Source organism: Onychostoma macrolepis, chromosome 22 (genome assembly GCF_012432095.1).
Source record: "Onychostoma macrolepis isolate SWU-2019 chromosome 22, ASM1243209v1, whole genome shotgun sequence".
Classification (NCBI taxonomy): Eukaryota; Metazoa; Chordata; class Actinopteri; order Cypriniformes; family Cyprinidae; genus Onychostoma; species Onychostoma macrolepis.
The window spans coordinates 21,529,211-21,548,485 of record NC_081176.1 but is presented as its reverse complement, the minus strand read 5'-3'; the positions used below and the strand labels follow the sequence as shown (position 1 = coordinate 21,548,485).

At 37.9% G+C, this 19,275-nt stretch overlaps 1 protein-coding gene across 4 annotated transcripts; it reads right to left on the bottom strand.

Moving 5' to 3' along the window:
• Nucleotides 1–236: 236 nt before the first annotated feature.
• shc2 (SHC (Src homology 2 domain containing) transforming protein 2) lies at nt 237–19,215 on the bottom strand. 4 transcript variants are annotated; one of them, XM_058761121.1, is made up of 15 exons: nt 18,875–19,193; nt 16,940–17,042; nt 15,106–15,336; nt 11,525–11,595; nt 8,944–9,004; nt 8,718–8,837; nt 7,756–7,809; nt 7,596–7,647; nt 7,249–7,375; nt 6,231–6,408; nt 5,665–5,755; nt 5,061–5,228; nt 4,685–4,974; nt 3,530–3,688; nt 239–3,442 (listed from the first exon to the last, which is right to left on the bottom strand). In XM_058761121.1, exons 3-14 carry the CDS (start codon nt 15,244–15,246, stop codon nt 3,560–3,562), a joined length of 1,482 nt encoding a protein of 493 aa, XP_058617104.1. In that variant the 5' UTR covers nt 15,247–15,336; nt 16,940–17,042; nt 18,875–19,193; the 3' UTR covers nt 239–3,442; nt 3,530–3,559. The 4 variants fall into 4 exon arrangements, with proteins under 4 accessions (XP_058617102.1, XP_058617100.1, XP_058617104.1 ...); XM_058761119.1 differs by having other exon boundaries at nt 237–3,442; nt 15,106–17,042; nt 18,875–19,215; XM_058761120.1 differs by lacking the exon at nt 16,940–17,042.
• Between the last annotated feature and the right edge of the window lie 60 nt (nt 19,216–19,275).

Below are 19,275 nucleotides of genomic sequence, written 5' to 3'. Positions count from 1 at the left end.
TCTCACCACAGACATCCGTTAGTGCAGGTTTCTTTTCCTTTTGAAATCAGTAATATTTCATGTAAAATTCTGTCAGTTGAACCTGTATTATTTTTTCTTCTGTTAAAAAAACAAAAGGAGATGCTTGGCAGAATGTCCAAGCTGCTCTTTTCTATACAGTGAAGGTGGACGGTACAGAAAAGCCATTTGTAATGTTACAAAAAGTTTTTGTTTCAAATAAGTGCCACACTTTTGAATTTTCTATTTATCAAAGGATCCTGAAAGAAGCATCACAGTTTCCACAAAAATATTAGATAGCACAACTGTTTTCATCATTGATAATAGTAAAAAATATTTCTTGAGCAGCAAATCAACATGATTTTTGATCAAATAAATGCATCCTTGGGGAGCATAAGAGGCTTATTTCAAACATATCAAACCTGACCACAAACATTTGAATGGTAGTGTACAATGTTAAGCTCTCAAAAATAACAAAACATCATAAAAGTAATCCATATGACTCTTGACTAACATTGCAAGTCGTATGGACAATGATGGCAACATTTGCATTTGGGAGTACTGTTTCTTTAAAAATAAACCAAACATTTCCTTTTACTTTTCCCTTCCTGTTCAGTTTTATTGAGAATGCTTTTAGATCAGAGTAACAGAGCATAGAGAAACAACATCCTGAGAAAGAAAAGTGGTTTTCGGTAGTGGCAATGACGCCTAGAATACCTGGAGAAAGTTAGCAGCTAGCATTCACATTTATCTCAATGTCAGTTGCTAGGCTGGAGCAAGAGCCCTGTAAGTATGCGAGTAAGTTTTGAAATATTTGTGATTTATATGTTATTTGCAAAAACTCATGGATACTTTTAAATGGTTGTCAGTGGATAAAGATGCTTTTTGGAACCAAATGGTGTAGCTACAGCATCTACTATCTGATTCTAACTGAAAAATGCTAACTAGATAAACCCGGGCTATTCTTTCTATTTCTGCCATATTCTAATATTGCTGAAATAGTAAAAGTAGTATGCTATGCTATCCCAAATTCAGCTGCTTGCATACTGTACAAAAGAGCGTAATAACAGAAACTAGGATGTAGAAATCCTAAGTAAGTGGAAGGATTTTTGAAGTAAAAAATAAAACTTTTAAGGCACTGGAATCTTTTTTTTGGATAGTGGGGAAGACAAAGAAAATGTGGTTATTTATACACTGTAGTGAGCCAGACTCTTCTCTTTATACAACCAGAATATTTGAACATTTATAGAGGCAGGTTTCAGTTGATGACAATTCTCCAGAAAGCAGCTTTTAGGTTGAAATAAGATGGTTTGACATTATAAACTATTTACTGAAATGTATAATAAAAAAAAGTTTGTGGTTACTTTTATGCCCAGATGAAGAGCAAAATATGAGAACTTTAAAGGTGCATTCAGTAGTTAGCGACCATTAGCATTGCTGTTTTTGCGTACTTTTAAGTACCAAAGCCACATGGTGTTGAACGCTTTTTCTCGTTATCAAATCTTTCCAACTTGTGTATGCCATAGCGATGTTTGCGCTTGTTTTTTCTTCGGTCGTACAGGGACGGATTCTCCTGTTATCTTCACTGGTAAAGCACAATAAGTTTCATCGTCTAATTTTCGTTTTTCACATCACCAGACTACACTTCGCTACTAACGACAGGATTGTGAGGATTTACTTTTTAGGGTGCATTCATATTGTACAGCGAAATCTAGATTTTTGTGTGAGGGACGCAAGAAAGTTAGCAAGGGATGCATTAGCGAATTAGCATCAAAATTTTCTGGGAAAAATTGAGTATTGTCAATAGTGAATAGATGCAAATTTGCGCAGGGCGAAGTGAATGCGGCGAAAGCGATATTTGTCTCAGTCGTGTCTTCTGCGCAAGTTGAAAAATGTAAATTTTCAACTCAAGCGGGAAATTCGCATGACGCTTTGTCGGTTGTATCAGAAAATGGAGGAGAGCACTATTCAAGTTGCTGGTGTGTGCACACCAAAAGCGAACTTAATTATTCGCACGAGTAGATTACATACAAAGTCAATGCAAAGACACCAATAAACGCAAATTTGCATGCGCGACACGATTGCCACAAAACTTGCAATATACGCTTCAATAACATTTTATGCGCAAGTTGAAAAATTTCAACTGAAACGGAAAATTTGCGTTGTCGCGCAAGCCAATCAGTGAAGAGCTTATTGACAGTCCAGTTTGACACATCCGGTTGTATCAGAAAGAGCATTATGCAATGATTTTACTCACACAAGTGATACGTAAAACATCCTGCGCGTAATCTAGAGGGAGTAACGCAATGCGAATATTTGTTTTGCTTTTGGTGTGCACACACCATTACACATTACACTAAAATTTGCTGAACTTTTGTAAATGTCTTGCACTTTGAGGTGAAACATTTCCCAAATTTCGCATCGTATTAAAGTTATGTAAATCAGCAGCTTGTTTGTCAGCTGGTAGTTGATCAAGTGAATAGATTACTATTGAAATGATGAAAACTCGCTCAACCTTGGCAAATGTGACGGCACCCTGAGTAGAAACATTTCCCCATGTGGATTTCGCATCAGATTCAAGTTTGTATTGTTGCAAATTCACCACATTTGCCAATACAAAGTTGCTTAGTTTGGAACTGACCTCTGATTAAGCAGTGCTTCATGCATCGCTACACTATTGATAATGGATCACAAACCTTTTTTGGCTGCTTATGTTTTGCTAATGTGAACATGTTTTTTTTTTAAATTGGCACCAAACTACTGAATGCACCTTTAAACAAAACACACTGTGGGTATTTGTTTGTGACTAAACACAAAAGAGAAACTGAATATTTGTGAAGTATAATGCATATCTGAATCACTAAGGTTTAAAAAAGGGCAATATCACATTAGCATGACCCAAACGTTTGGTCCTGAGTTCATAAATTAAACATGTGCATTTGATAGGACTGCATTAGAGTGACTGAGCTTTATATAACGTCCTTAACAAATACTGCATCCTGAGAGCAAACCGTTGGTAAGCACAACACAATGATGTCCAGAGTCTCAGAGGTGACCATCAGAGAAGACCAGAGCCACGGTTACTGAATACATCACATTTAGAAACAACAGCTCACTGACGACGAGCGCTCGTATGGATGTAAATGAAGGGAATAAGATGGTTTGTCTCATGTGTTTCACATAAGTTCACATTTCTGACAGGCAATGTCAAGAACAGTCTGCTGGGAAAAAGTGTTCACAAGCACTTTATTTCCCAAAGCCAAACTCTCAGTTGGGGTCTTCTCTGTTGAAGAAGGGGTGGATTGAGCAAGACATGCTGAAAGCTGTTTGTGGTCAGTGCCTAAGGAACAGCGATATCCCACAAGTCCCAGTGGAAGCTCAAGAGTTTGTTTAAGGCAATAGTGCGTGGCCTCTAGGTTGGCGGCACAGGGGACGGCCTTGCACCCTAAAAAACAAAAAACAATATATAAGCTACGAAGTACCCAACCAAACAGCTTTGATAATCTGTAGTAAAATGCTGCAAACCTCTTACCATGTACTCTACATGGGCTTCAACTGGAAGTCAGTTCTTTCTGTAGACCACCTGCTGGAGGTGTAACTCGCTCTCTGCTGCAACAATCGGCAGCTTGTTTGTCAGGTGGTAGTTAATCAGGTGGCTGATGCTCTCAAAAAGCATGTCTTTAGTCCGAACCTAATGAAAAATTAATAAATCAAGGTCATACAAGGAAAATGTGAACTGGTGTGGGTTAAGGATGTCTTCATAATTGGTTTGATGGTTTAAAGTTTGATTATTTTTCATAATAATCAAAATCATTTTAGCATTTTATCCCTTTTTTGTTTACTTTAATTTTTTTAGTTAACATTTATTATTATTATTATTATTAATATTATTATATTCTCCCTTTTTATTTTTTACTGACTTTTTAATAATAATAATAATAATAATAGTAATAAAAATAATTCCTATTTTTAATTTTTCACTTTTTAGCATATTTATCTGTTCATTCATATAATTTTTTCTTAGTTTTTAACAACATTATATTTTATATTATATATATAAAACATAATTAATATTATTTTATTCTCATTTCAATTTTATTTTTACAGACTTTGCTGCTTTTTCATTTTTTAGCTTAGTTTTATTTTAGTTTTTAATCATTTTTGTAGAATTATTCAATTTGAATATATTTATCAAAAATACTTTTATATTGTACCTTGTGAATCATTTTATTTATGAACAGTGCTATACAAATAATAATTAAAAAATAAAATAAAATAATAATAATAGCTGTTTTTAATGTTTACTTTAATTTTAGCATTTTTAATCTGTTTTATTCCACTTATTTTATTTTTTGTATTTTTTTTTCTAAAATATTATTAATGCTATATAAATCTAAAAATGTATTTAATTATTATTATTGTTGTTGTTATCATCAACAGAATTATGACAATCAAGCAAATCATTAATAGACAACTTATCAGGCAAATAAGGGCTGGATTGCTTTCATACCAATAGTGAAATATACTTTGAATCCACCTAACAGTAAAACATACCCCAATCCTCCTTTTAAAGAGAACTTGGGGATTCATTGATTACTCTGTGAGTTCTTGGAATCCTAACTCTGACATCAAACTGGATCCTCATCAGAATCGACAGTATGAAAACTGAGCTTGAAGCGCCACTCACCACTCCTTCAGGATCCACCAACAGCAGATGTTTGGGAAGCCCGCACTGCATCCCAGTCAGCACATACTGGCCCGGGTTAGTGGCGCTGTCCCGCACCAGGAAATCTCCATCTCGACCCAGCAGATTCTCTGCGTCCCTGCGGCTCATGCGGCCGTGGTACCACATCTCCCGCCGCAGCTGGTCCTCTGTGGGGGCGACGGGGGCCCGGCGCCGTGGGGGACTCGGCCACTTGTCCTCCAATACACAAACTCCTCCAGCCTCATGTAGACGCAGGGCGTCCTCAAATGGCCCTGTTGGGTTGAAAACAGTACGAATGGTAGTTAACATATTCATCAAACATACATAATCATAATACAGTCATTTGTAGTGGACTTACTCATATCAAAAATGTCTTTCTTTGGACTCTCGGATCTGCGTCCTCCTCGGGCATCCATTGAGGCCTCCATGTTGTCCAGATTCTGGGTGTTTACATAAAGGTGTTCCTCGTAATCGCGGCTACCTGTAGGATGACCGTCTGCTCGGAGGTAACCATCGGAGGTCAAAGCTACAGAAATGGTGAAAAGAAAATAAACAGGTTACTACACTCTTAAAAATAAATGTTCTTAATTGGCATTGATGGTTTCATGTAGAACCTTTAACATCCATAGAACCTTTCTGATGAAAAAAAGGTTCTGAAAAAGTTCTTTAGATTACACACTAAGAAAAAAATGGTTCTTTTAAGGACTGTTCACTGAAAGGTTCTATGTGCAACCAAAATGGTTCTTCTATGGCCCTTCAGGAACAGGTTTGGACACCCCTGTTCTATGGCATCGCTGCAAAAAAAACCTTTTGGAACCTTTATTTAAAGATTGTAAATAACTAAGCAATTAGAAGGGAACATTTGCAATATCAAACCCAGTAAAAGGCTCAGAAATCACTTCAAAGTTCCAAAATATCACAAGAGTAAAGTAATACTGATGATTAACCACCAGGCGTCTCACTTGAGCTGCTGTTCTCCATATCCCAGTGCACTTCATAACATAAGTGGGCGGCAAGGAGGCTGCCTGCATCTCTTTTGGCCGGTGACCCCATCTGAAAAAAATAAGCACAGGTCCAAGATCAGTTTACAGAACTGGCTTTGATCCAGGCATGAGTACAGCACACTTGTATAGATAGATAGATAGATAGAAATTAAGATATTGATTTTTGCAGTGCAGAAGGTACTTAAAGCAAGTAATGATAGATGGTTTGACAGATCAAGTTAAAGAGGTCAAAGGTTTCAAAAGGTTAAGTAATTTTAAAAATAAGCGCATTGATAACTGAAGAATTGCTCATTTCTTACAAATGTCATATGGGCTTTCAGCTTTTATTACAGACTTGTGCTGTATTCATAAACAGCTATTTGCCTGAAGCCATTAGCGTTATGCTAACACCACTCACAGAAATGGATGTTTCTTTAGTAAGACTAACCTAAGTGAACTGTCTCCACAAACCACAAACTTCATGCTGTTAAGACAGCAATAAAAATCCACACATAAGATAATAAAGTCTATATAACAAAGTTTACCTGAGCGGTTTTGCTCTGTGGTTGCGTATGGATGTGACCCAGTAGGCCCGCAGGAGGCCTGAGCCTAGAGTCCACCACTCCCCCCACAGGAGGCTCCTTTCCTGGGATGCTGTTGTAGTAATCATGCTCAGATGATTCCTCGTCATCACCCCACGCCGACTCTTCTGTTCGTATGGTCCTAACCATTAAATAAAGCTATTTAGAATCTTAGAGATCAGTGAAAAGTAAATGTATATTTAATATAAATATATAAATCATACTGAAATGTATCAACAGAAAACAGTTTATCTAGTAGTGTGTACTTAAGGATTGACAATATTACCTAATATTTGTGTGTGCTTTATGTTTAATGATTATAAAGCTGAGTTCACATCTACCGTTGTTCTGAGTGAGCAAAATCCAGTCATTTTAATAGCAATGTGAGGGTGAACAATTTCCCCACAGGTTCAAGTTGGTCATGCAAACTCACCAAATTAACCAACAAAAAAGTGGCTTTTGTGTGAGATGTGCTTTAAACATAGCTACACTATTGACAAGCGGATATGGACCTCTTTTGCACCTTTAGAGTTTGGTATTGTTAGCTTAGCAACATGCTAACAGCACACACAGCTGTTGTTTTGGTTAGGATGCTGCCTATATAGGAAGTAGACTACAAGGCAGCCCACTATGTTTTGGAAGACTGTTTATATTAAAGTCAAGAAAGCGCATGTTACAATGATTTGAAACGGAACAAAATGAAAGAAATGATCCATTAATGATGTGAGACAGAGCGATCGTGTGGTTTCTGAGAGCCCCTTAAATGAATTTAGCTTTAAATAACGGCCTGGAATCAAAACGGGATGGCTATATGAAACACAAGCCGTGTGTATCCTGTTTCAACCTTGCGAAAACTGCTCAGAACTGAAGCTCAGTATTAACTGCAAGTGAAACGATGAAGGAACTACCATCATTTTCATGTTGTGATGCATTCAAAGCCCAAACGGACAATATGGTTTATGCGAAATTATGTGAATCACACCTGTCCATGGTGGGAATGGCTTTGGGCGGGCTGTGTAGGTACTGTTTGAACTGCAGTTCGAAGGCCTGGCCGATGGTGCTGATCACATTCTGAGCGAGACCGTCACAGCACTCCAGGATGTGACATGCTAGAGGGACGAGAAAAAGGCAACACTGTTCACATGTCAGATATCTAGCCAAAATAGCATGTGACAAACAAATAAAACAGAAAATCAAAGGGAAATAGGATTCTGTGCATAATATGCATGAACAATCAAATATAAAATGAATAAAATATTAAAAACATGTACAGTATATATATAATAAATACAAACATAAGTTAACAATCTAATAATGAATATAAAATACCTCTTTGATTGACAGGGTCTTTGGCCACATAAGCGACGTAATCGGGTGTATCCTGCAACACAAGATGAAATCAGAGTAAGAATCAGATGGCATCTGTTAGTAGAGAGAGAAATGGTAAGAGTGGAAAGAAGAGGCATTAAACATGCAGAAGAGGCCTCACCGAGTCTCCACCAGAGGCGAAAGATATGGACTGCATGGGGTGATGGGCAATCACCTACATAAAGAGATGAGAGTGAGATGATGTGATGTCTTCAATTCAAATCAATATTCAGCAATATTACATTTTTTTTTTAAAACAATTATCTGTCAAAGAACTACAAGAGTTCTGAAGCTACTTAAAGGGGCAATATCTTTTTAAACAAATAACTATTTACTACAAATAACTTATTAATTAGTCAGACTTAACCAACAAACGCATAACTTGGAAATGTAGAAACATCCTAATTTAAATGGTTAGTTCACCCCAAAATGAAAATTTTGTCATTAATTACTCACCCTCATGTCGTTACAAACCCGTAAGACCTTCGTTCATTTTCAGAACACAAATTAAGATATTTGATGAAATCTGAGAGCTTTCTGACCCTCCATAGACATCAAGGGAATTGAAACGTTTTATGGCCCAGAAAGTTAGTAAGGACAATGTTAAAATAGTCCATGTGACATCAGTGGTTCAACCTTAAATTTATAAAGCCACAAGAATACTTTTTGTGCGCAAAAAAAACTAAAATAATTATTTTATTCGACGATTTCTTCTCTTCCAGGTCAGTCTCTGCCGCCATTCATGAAAAATCTCTTGGATTTCGCCAAAAATGTCTTATTTTGTGTTCCGAAGATGAACGAAGGTCTTACGGGTTTTGAACGACATGAAGGTGAGTAAGTAATGACAGAATTTTCATTTTGGGGAGAACTAACCCTTTAAGCAGTTAAGTCAAAACACAGATCTATCTACTACAGTGCTGCAGAGGAACTGAAATCAGTGAAACATTTATAAACAAATCTGAATCTATTCATCCAAATGAACTGATTCACTAAAATGAATCAAACTTCCAAAGCTACACAAGTGAGAAAAGTTGTTTGTTCTGATATGATTTGAAGGGATATCCAGCATGAGAGGAGGCCGACCTGTCGTGTGGTGGGGACGAGGAGACTCAAGCCGTCAATGGAGATGTTGACGCCGATGCTCATTCCAGCAAAACGTAGGTTACTCTTCCCCATGATAGATTGGAGGGTTTTATTGGTGGTCTAAAATGGACAGCAAAACAAACATTTGGATGTCACTACATTTTCTTAGATTTATGCTTAATAATAAAAAAAATGCCAAGGCCAAAACTACAGTTTTCTCTCTTACTTTCTTCTTCCAGGCAGCTTTTCCTCCAGGTACAACTTCACACAACCTGTTGATGGCCTCCCTGTGTTCACACACACACACATTTACAAAAAAAACAAGAGCACTATCAGAGAAGTATTACCAGATCTCGCAATCTCACATATCTGGAAAACCCATAATAAACAATTTCCCATGTGTTTCAGTGTGACCACAGTGTGAAAATAAATGAGGAATGAGTCTGAGCCTAAGCATAATGCTTATTCAAACCAGGTCAACAAACAGGGGCCCATCTGTATATTGTCGATGGATAAAATAATAAACAGAGCAAAGTAAAACTATAAAATCAGAGGACACAATTTCAAAAGTGTAAAGCAACAGGAAACAAATAAAAAAACAATGCAAAAAAGTAAGAAACAAGCCAAAACAAAGCAAAGCAAAAAACAAACCAAAAGAGAAAACATAAATAAATAAATACCGTTTCATAAACAAAACAAAGCAAACAAACAAAACAAACCAAAGAATAAATAAAACCAAATCAAAGCAAAAGAAAACAAATTAAAAAAACAAAGATACAGACCAAAACAAAGCAAAAACAAACCCAATGACAAAACATACATAAAAAATAAATACTGTGCCATAAACAAAACAAAGCAAAGCAAAATAAAACAAATCAAAGCAAAGCATAAGAAAAATCAAAACAAAAAAGCAAAAAAAAATTTACCAAGAGACAATCAATCAATCAATAAACCTGTATCATAAACAAAACAAAGCAAACCAAAGCTAAACAAAAAACTAATCAAATCTACAAGAAAGAAAAATCTACAATTGTTGAAATCTTTGAAAACCCCTAAACTTAGACAGTAGTGATGTATGCCTTAACACAACTAATTAAAACAAAAAGTGTCATTTATGAAACCATATCAATGGCAGCGGGGCGTTTGGCACAGGGGCACATGGGTTATGAGGTCAACTGCGGACTGAGTGACTTTGAAACACCAGTGTACTATCAAATAACCCATTAATATTTTAAAAGTGCCAAATGTCCCAGCAAAGGACTTTCCAGGGAATGTTTCCAATAAATGTTGTGCAGTTATTGTGATCATTTGCATTTGGGTGTTTCTGTTACAAGATTATGCACCTGTGTGTGTTTTGCCTCTTGGATCCTATTAAAAATTGCTCATTGGCCACACTTCATGACAATGACAAATGAGAGAGCCCACCCACACTCCCTCTCTCCAAGCACCGCAAATCAGCTGATTTACAAGCCATCCGTTTCTGCTGCAAAATAGATTCTGACTAAATATGCAGCCTGTTCCAAGCATTCCCATTATAACCATTATAATGTCATAATAGCCTGCCGCTCTCTACTCAAAACAATCACTCTTCTCCAGTCCTCTGTGTTTATTAACTCTAACTCCACCCCGTGCAATCTGCATCATCTTGGGCCCCAGTAGGCCTCCTCAGTCATTAGTGGGAGTCGTTAATAATACATGGCTGTATCACTCCGTCTCCATCTCGCCTGTGCTATCTGCACTTTAAGCCCATCGTGGGCTGCGGGGTTCGGGTTACTGCTGATCGATGAGCAAGGGCAGGGAGAGGGACTCTGCTGCTGCCCTCGGGAGTCTGGAGCTCCGCCCCACCGCCCCTACAAGAATGCACATGCTTCTACACATATAAATAAATATACACATGAGAACTAATGCTAGCTAGCGGACATATGAATGCAGACGTACATATATGCAAACACGATTTGGGGCAAAAAAAAAAAAAGAGCTGCAAAGTGATAATCTATTGTTTCTGTGGAAAGCATATCACTAAAAAAAAAAATAGCATGTCACAATTAACTGTCATTTCATCATCTGTCAATTCATAAACAGAAAACAAACCAAATCATTCTCCAAAACAAAACAAATTACAAAAATTGAGAGTTTGAAAAGTTCGAAAATTCTAAAATAAGCAAATAGAAAATACTAAAAATCAACCAAAAGAATTCCAAAAATAAACAGAGCAAAACAAAACATCACCATAGAGGGTATAATCTGAAAATGGAATAATAATAATAAAATAATGAATAAGAAATTAAATTAAAATAAAATAAATATCAAGGAAATTGATTCAGCTCAGCAAAGCAAAAAAACAAAACAAAACAGGTGAGTGTGTAATAAAATATAAATAAAAAAATATTTAAAAAAAAGAGTTAAAAGTTAGAAAATTCTAAAATAAACAAATAGAAAATAATAAAAATGAAAAAATAACAAACAGAGCAAAACAAAACAAATAAAATCACAGAGGGTGTAATCTAAAATGAAATAATGAAAATAATAAAATAATGAATAAAGAATAAAATAAAATTCAAGGAAATTGATTCAGTTCAAAGCAACAATTAAAAACAAAAAACAAAACAAAAACAGGTGAGGTATGTAATCAAATCTAAATCTAAATAAAATAAATAAATAAATAATAAAGCAGTGTGAACAAAAATAATAACATTGTGTGTGTGTGTGTGTGGGGCGGGGGGTTTGTGTCGAACTAAGAAACTACTAAAAATGTTATGCTTAAAACTGATCTAGGTTTAGTGCAATTCAAACAAAAAACACTTTACCTTGTGACCTGTGTCCTAGTGCTGAAGTCCAAAGATCTCATTGATTTCAGAACCTCAATGCAGCCCATGTACTGCAAAAAAAAAAAAAAAAAGAACAAAATGACACGCATCAATTTCATTATACATAATTAGTTTTAATTTCTCAGAGGTCATCATTGCTTCATGGAAATATGTATCTAATTCCTGATGGCAAGAGCCAGAGTCCATGACTTAGCTGCTGAAAACAAAAGCAACAATTGTTTATCTTTCTCTCACAAACACAAGGATGGTTTAAGCACATTCATGGCAGCAGGGTGCACCCAGCGTTGCATACGCGTCTTTAGCGCATAATTACAGATAAATACTAAACGTATAATTTCAGCAAGACAGCTTGTTCTCAGCGGTTCTGAAAAAGACGGCATAATAGCTGTGCTGGGGAAGGTAATTACCGCCAAGTGTGAGGAGATTGACGGCAATAACCGCATCATGGCTGGTGGGGGTGGACTGGCCAAGAGGTATTACTGCAGTCTGGCCCTTCTGGGACGTGGAAAGTGCTCTGACGAAGGTGTAGGGGAATATCCATTCGGCAGTTAGTCACTAATGCCTTCAAAAGGGTCGCAGGAACATCGCGCAAAATGCCCACCCCCACACTGACAATGCGACATATGTCTGAATAACGGTGTTTGTGTTTACGGATGCTTACAGAGGATAATCCCAGATCATTTTTTATTGTTTTAGGATTTCGGTGGCCTACACCCATGTGATACACAGATCATGTGGCCTACGGTTGAGTCAAAGTGGCTACCCTAGTTCTTACAGTTAAGAGTAAATCACCAATTTAAAGAGACAATTCAGTCGTCATTTACTCACCCCCATGTCGTTCCAAACCTGTATGACGTTCTTTCTTCTGTGGAACACAAACGAGGGCTTTTTTGAAAAACACTGGCAACCAAACAACATTGGAACCCATTGACTTCCAGTGTATGGACACTTATGTTTCATAGAAGAGAGAAAGTCATACAGGTTTGGAACGACATGAAGATGAGTAAAGGAACTGCTGAGTGAACTATAACTTTAAGATTCTAGTTCTTGATGTTTTTGTTCCTGAAATCAACATCCTCTGTGTTTTCTTCTTCAACAAATATAAGAGCGCTTCGGGGACGTCCCAAGAACCGATTATGACCTTGAAACTGTTCTTTATGAATATAAATCAGTCCCTGTAACACTACATTCACATCTTCTGCACTCACTCCTTTTGTCTTAAAGGGACAGTACACCCAAAAATTAAAATTCCCTCATTTTCGGACCTTTACGTTGATCAAAACCTTTCTTCTTTCTTCTCTGGAACACACACTGTGAACTGATTGTTTATACAATGAAAGTCAATGGGGTTCAAAAAAGATAAATAAACCACTGAGACGTATTCAAAATGTCTTCTTTTGTGTTCCACAAACGAAAGAAAGTCATACCAGTTTGAAAGGTGAAAAAAACGGAAGAATTTTTATTTTCATTTTTGGATGTAGGGCACCTTTAAGCTTTGGTTGAGTGTTTTTTTTTACAGCGTATATCTCAACACCAGCCCATTTCTTTCCAAGCGAGCTATTGCAGACATCTTAACTAGATTAGTCAGCAGCGGGAAGTGTTCAATCAGGGTGATTAGACTTCTTCCTTTTTGTTTTACTGAAACCCTTCTGCTTCCTCTTCTTCTCAAAGGCCTCATTGTGGCCCTTCATGCTGCATGATAAATTAACGCTCTCTTCACAACAACAACAAAAAACACCATCATGCACTTTGCACAGCTACAACACATGTGACATCACTAAATGATGTTTCTCACTTGTTCTGTCATGATGAAACAATATATATATAACAATATATACACACACACCTATTTCTAAGACGGGGAAGGCACAGGAAATGTTTTTGTTGGAGGAAATGCCCAGTGAGGTTTATGCTTCATATGCATATACAGGTGTAACTTACAAAATCTGTGGGGGCTGCTTTTAAATTTCTGTTTCTTGTAGTCTTCTGTTCTTTCTAAGAATGTTTGTCATCTAGGAATCTTTTGATTTAGTCTAGTACTGCTTATTGCATTTTGGGTACAATACATTAAATACAGTTGGTTGTAGCCTATATTTTTATTTATTTGATTATTTAAGTTGCATTTTTGTATAATTTTATTTTTGGACTAATAATAAAATCAACTAATTGTATGTGAGAGAGTCAGTGGTAATATCGATGCGTTCCTATTGGTCAGTGTTAGAGGTGTTCAGCTTAGCCTGACAGTTAGCCTGCTCCTGACCAGGTTAGTCTCCCAGCATAAGCTGCCACAGTGACTGAGCTTGAGCTATGGTAATTTTGCTTTCGGAAACCAAATCAAGTGACAGTAAATCAGAATAACTGGAATAAGTCTGGCTTATTTGGTAAACTAGTTTTATGAAACAGCCCCCTGATCTAAAATCCTTTTATTTGTGGTGTACCATCGTGCCAGAGTGTTATTTGGCTAACAGCCCCCCTCCATGCCTGTTTCCTCTGCAGCACATGTGATACAAATGACTGTGATTAAATGTAATTGAATAAACGAATGAATGGTGCCTGTGTAATGCAATTAAGGAGCGTGCGCAGGCCTAGTCTGGGTTGCTGGAGAGAGGGCTGTGTGGTTACAACATACGGCAGGGTGGATGAGAGTGCAGGGGTGGAGGGGTGAGAAAGTGGGTTGAGAGAGAATCGCTGTTATTGACGTCAAATAGTCTGCCAACATTTGTAACCCTTGATTCACCGAGATTCAGCCCAGAGTTGAAGATGTTGGCTTATATCCACAACTATCTACCAAACTGCAAGAGTAGCTGTCTTTGATTGGCATTTGTCACAATTTTATTACAGACTTTACTACTTCAGCAAAGCTAAACAAAGAAACAAATATTTTGGGAATAAGATTTTATACTCAACCTGAGCTTGAAATGGTCATATTAAACATTCTGCCTTTATATTAGCATACTATGCAAACTTTAATTGCAATTTCATTATTATTCCTAAGAGAAAACACATGCAAATAAGAATCTGTATTGACCCCAAAAGGGAAAATTCAGGAATTGCATAAATGTCCATCTTGGGATCGAGTATAAATTTTATGAACAGCCATTACTCATCTTCATAAACAATGAGACCCCCTCCGCCTCCCTTCAATTCTAGTTTAGTTGTTTACATCTGCAGTTTGTTTACCCATGCCTGCCTCCTGCGCTGATGCAGTCGCTGTACCACACAAAGCAATATATCTGGATTAAATTATATATTCCTCCTTTCTCCTGAAGCTACTGCACCCAGACATAACCAATACACTGAATAGAGCACCATTGTTCTCATATCATAAGCAGTTTTGCCTGAACACAGCTTCTGAGAGGACAAGATGTTGCAGTTGTTTATAAGCCGCAAGGGGAGTCATATCGCACTCGGCTTCTTCAGAGCTGCATAAGATGGTGCAGTGAATGTAAATGAATGACTGTCGATAATACTACAGTGTTGACTATTGACACCGCTGCAGACCTGCAAAACAACACTAGGCGGAAAGCATGGTGAGATTTCGAGATAAGCAGGGGACTCACCCTGACGATGTACGAAGCTCCCGTGCTGCTGATCTTTTTGTCTGGGTGCAACCACCCCTGCGAGGGCTTGTTGATGAAGCTGCCCTTCTGGGTGAAGTTATCTCCCAGCCACATTCCCTCCACCCTGGTCCTCCGGTGCATCCCGGTCCTGACGCTCCCAGATCCCCCTGGACTCCCCTCGGCGGCCCCTGCGCTGGACTCTCTCGGACTGGCCCTCTGCCTCCTGGCGGCCTGTAGGGAACATGGGCCCACACAAACAGGGTCACAGGAGTTGAACACAGCTGCAAGACTAGCCACAGGACCACTGGCGGCAGCCGCCCCCCCAGCAGGGGAACTATCGGTCGGAGGCGCCCTGCCGGAATCCTTGCTGGAATTGGAGCTGGAGCTACTATTGGATGGGCTACGGCTGAGCAACGAATTGGAGAACTTCCACTGGGGCATCTTAGGAATGAGCATGCAGAAGGTGGTGGTGCCGTCCTGCTCGCCGTCCAGCCCGGGCGAGTCAGCCAGCACCTGGGCTGAAGGCGGAGGAAGGGCAGCAGTCTCCAGGGGCGGCAGCTCCAAGCCAGGCGTGGACGAGGAGGCCACCGGCGTGGCCACCACCTTCCCGCTCATGGCTAGGCTCTGCATCAGGTCGTCGGAGGAGGTCACAGAGTCGTTCCGGAAGCGGCCATACTTTGGCTTAAGTAGCATGCCCGGAGGAGCGGTCCAGAGTGGAGAGGACAGTGGGGGGTGGGGGGGAGGGAGGGGAAGGGGGGATGGCTAGGGAAAGGGAAAAGGAAAGATGCAGTGGAAGCAACGGAGAAATCCGCAAGGTTCTATGCGGACTGAGTCTAGCCCTGCGTCCTCTCTGTCTCTCTCTGCTTTCTGACAGTTGCTCTGTCCCTTACTGTGGCTTGCTTAATCCCTCCTTCTCTTCTTCATTCCCTCTCTCTCTCTCTCTCAGCCCAGCTTCCCCCCACTCTCTTGATGATGTCATAGTGTTATGGTCCGTCTATGAGCTTTGCCCAGCCCAGCTGCGTTCAGGCAACATTAGCTAATGCACATCTGCCTGAGTACCTCCTTACAGCATCTTGCACTTATTAACCTACACACAATCTGATACATACAACGCCATTCAGTCCTACAGCTAGCTTTAGTAGCTAAAGGCGATGCATGTTATGGTTTGAATGCTACCATACTTTCTGCTATCCCAGCAGGTTGACTCCTCTGAAAGGTGTAAACAATGTGGCGCCATTAAAACATTACTATTTTTTTTAGCATTCCGACATTAAAATATTGGTGTGGGTCTAAAATATAAATAAGATTACTAGTTGTGTTCGTTGAGGCTAGTAGTGCATGAATTTCACATTTCACTGTTTGTGCCATTGAATGAAGGTTTGGCTTGACAGCATAGCTCTGAAATTTCCTGCTGGTGAATGTTTTAGCTACATTGTCTGGCAACAATATCTAGCTACCGCTAATAACTTGTTACATTATAGATGTTTTACAGGTACACAAGTTGTTTTTGGAAAGCGCTTGAAGGGATAGTTCACCCAAAAATTAAAAGTCTTAGTTGTTTTTTTTTCATATATTGAAAGTTAATAGGGTCCAACGTTGTGCCCTAACATTCTTCGAAATATCTTCTTTTGTCTTCCACAGAAGAAAGAAGGATATGAGAGTGAGTTTTCTGGGTGAACTATCTTTTTAAAAACATGAAATGAGCTTATAGCTTTAGTTATTTGTTGCCTTTCATGTTACAGTAGCTTGATACACAGTGTACATTTATGAGTACTCAAGATGTCAAAGCATCATTTACATCAGTTAACATAGAATAAATGAACTTTTTAAATACCTCACAACAGCATTACTGGCTTCTTCATTCACACAGAGTTCTTCATATTGCTGGAGTATGGATTATAAAACAATTGCTGAGAGTCTCTCTGGTCTCTCTGTCGCTGTCGAAGTCAAGAAAACATCCGAGTTGTCAAATTTACAGGACTTGCGCAAGACGCTGTGCCCGTTTGACAAATATTCTCTTCCTTTTGCCCTGACGTCACTTTCTTCACAACTGCCCAAAAAGTAAATGCAAAGACTCCACAAGGCCAAGTAAACAGGAAGCACTAAAATACTCTATATTCCGTTACCGTTGCCTATGTGTACAGACTATTTTGGGGGAAACCTCAGTTTTGTGGTGTTGACAAAGCCTCACACTTGCTTCATGACTCACAAGTGCCTTTTTTCAAGTGTTACATTTTCCTAATTCAACAGCTCTTGGGTGACCTCTCAGAGGTGTTGTGCAGAGACAAAGATTTTGTTGTTTTTCCATTTGTTACATACACTGCACGCCTAGCTGGGGTAATTTTAGCTTCAAGAATGGGGTCACCGTGACCATTTGTAATTAGTGAGAGTGCATGTGCAGGGTCACGGTCTGGATCAATATCTTTGTTACGAACAAAGCCACAGAGGAGAACATAAAAGTGAATAGAATCAGGAAAAAGAGAAAACAAGATTACTTCACTCATTTACTGTCCAGTTCTCCTCCGGGAGCCATAAATGTTCAGTTCTGGAGCACTCTGACCCTTTCTTCAAATTTCACAATTTTTCATAGAATGCACTGTCTAATCTAATCCAATCTAATCTAATCTAATCTCAGATCTTAGATTAAGTAGATTAACAGAGTTAAACGTGAATTGTCACACTTCTCTAAAATCCACTATGCAGATGGGATCCTCAACATGAGGTTCATCAAGGCATACAGTGAGATTTCAAACTGCAAGATGTATATGTATATGTTTTTAAATAAGTAGGATCATAAAAACCATTTTATAACCGCAAAGAATCAATCTGACATAAAAGACAGTTACATATATTCCACCATAGAAAATAACAACTTAATTTATACATATTTTGTTGAAAAATTTGCATACGCTCGAATCGTACATTGCCGCCTTAAGCATTCAGAGCACTGAAATTGACCAAAAAATAAATAAAATAAAATTTTATATAAATTTTTTTTTAATTATTTTGCCTTTAAAAAAAATGAAAAAAAGTTAATAAATACGCCAATCTAAATTAAGCCTTCTTTTAAATAAGAGGGTAAATGCATGAAAAAAGTGGGGTTTGTAAACTTACGAGCGCAATTGCACGTTAATATGGTACTAAACACATTTTATTGATTGTTTTTTTTTTTTTTTTATTTAAATTAGATGGGGTTTTTTTACTTTGAGACAAATAGTTTAATTGATTACAGCATTATCATTAAGCTAACTGCATATTTTAACAAAATATAAAATCAAACGTTTCTAGTTATTATAACGTTTGTTTGTGTTGATTAATAAATAAACTGGAAATACACACACACACATATTTTATATATATATATATATAAATCTGTGCGTTTACTACATTATTTTGTGTCAAAGTGGAAAACAAAATACTATTTTTAATCTGATAAAAAAAAATTCCTACTCAAACAGGCCTGTTTAACAGTCACATAAATAGATCAATAGCACCCAGGTGACATTTACAGCGAGTTCATTATCTGCTGTAGCATATTATCATGACATTAAACATCAAATTGTGGTCAACGTGGGTGAAGACGTTATATTAATATTAGCTTTCCTAAAAAATACCACAACATTTTCTACGTCACACATATACGACATTCTCATATAAAGTATTTCTAGCAATGTAAAAATAACTAATAAAGCTTATACTAAATATAGACATGTGGGGATTAAAGATTTAAAAAATAGATAGAGAAAGAGCAAAGCCAATCGTAACTCACCAAATCTAGTGCTGTCTGCTGCAGGTTACAATGCCAGCCCTACATCAAGCCACAAAAAAACATGCAAACCTATTTACTTGTATGTAGAGGAAGGGTAAAAGCACATAAGAGTCGAGAGATGTGAAGTTTGAGCTCAAAGAGTGAGAGAAACCACTCGAACCACTCCAGGAACACACACACCATCACATACACACACCTCCTACAATGACATGCCCAATCACGTTGCTGGTTTTCTGGTCAAATGCACACAAATGTCAATATTTGAGAAGTTGCAAAATGCTTAAACACTGTATAAATTTAAGTGCTTTCAAACATGAAAATGATTATGCTAATAGTTGGTGCTGCTAAGAGTTCCTAAAAGGTGGCATGAAATTGATTTGAATGCCATTTAGCATGTCTAA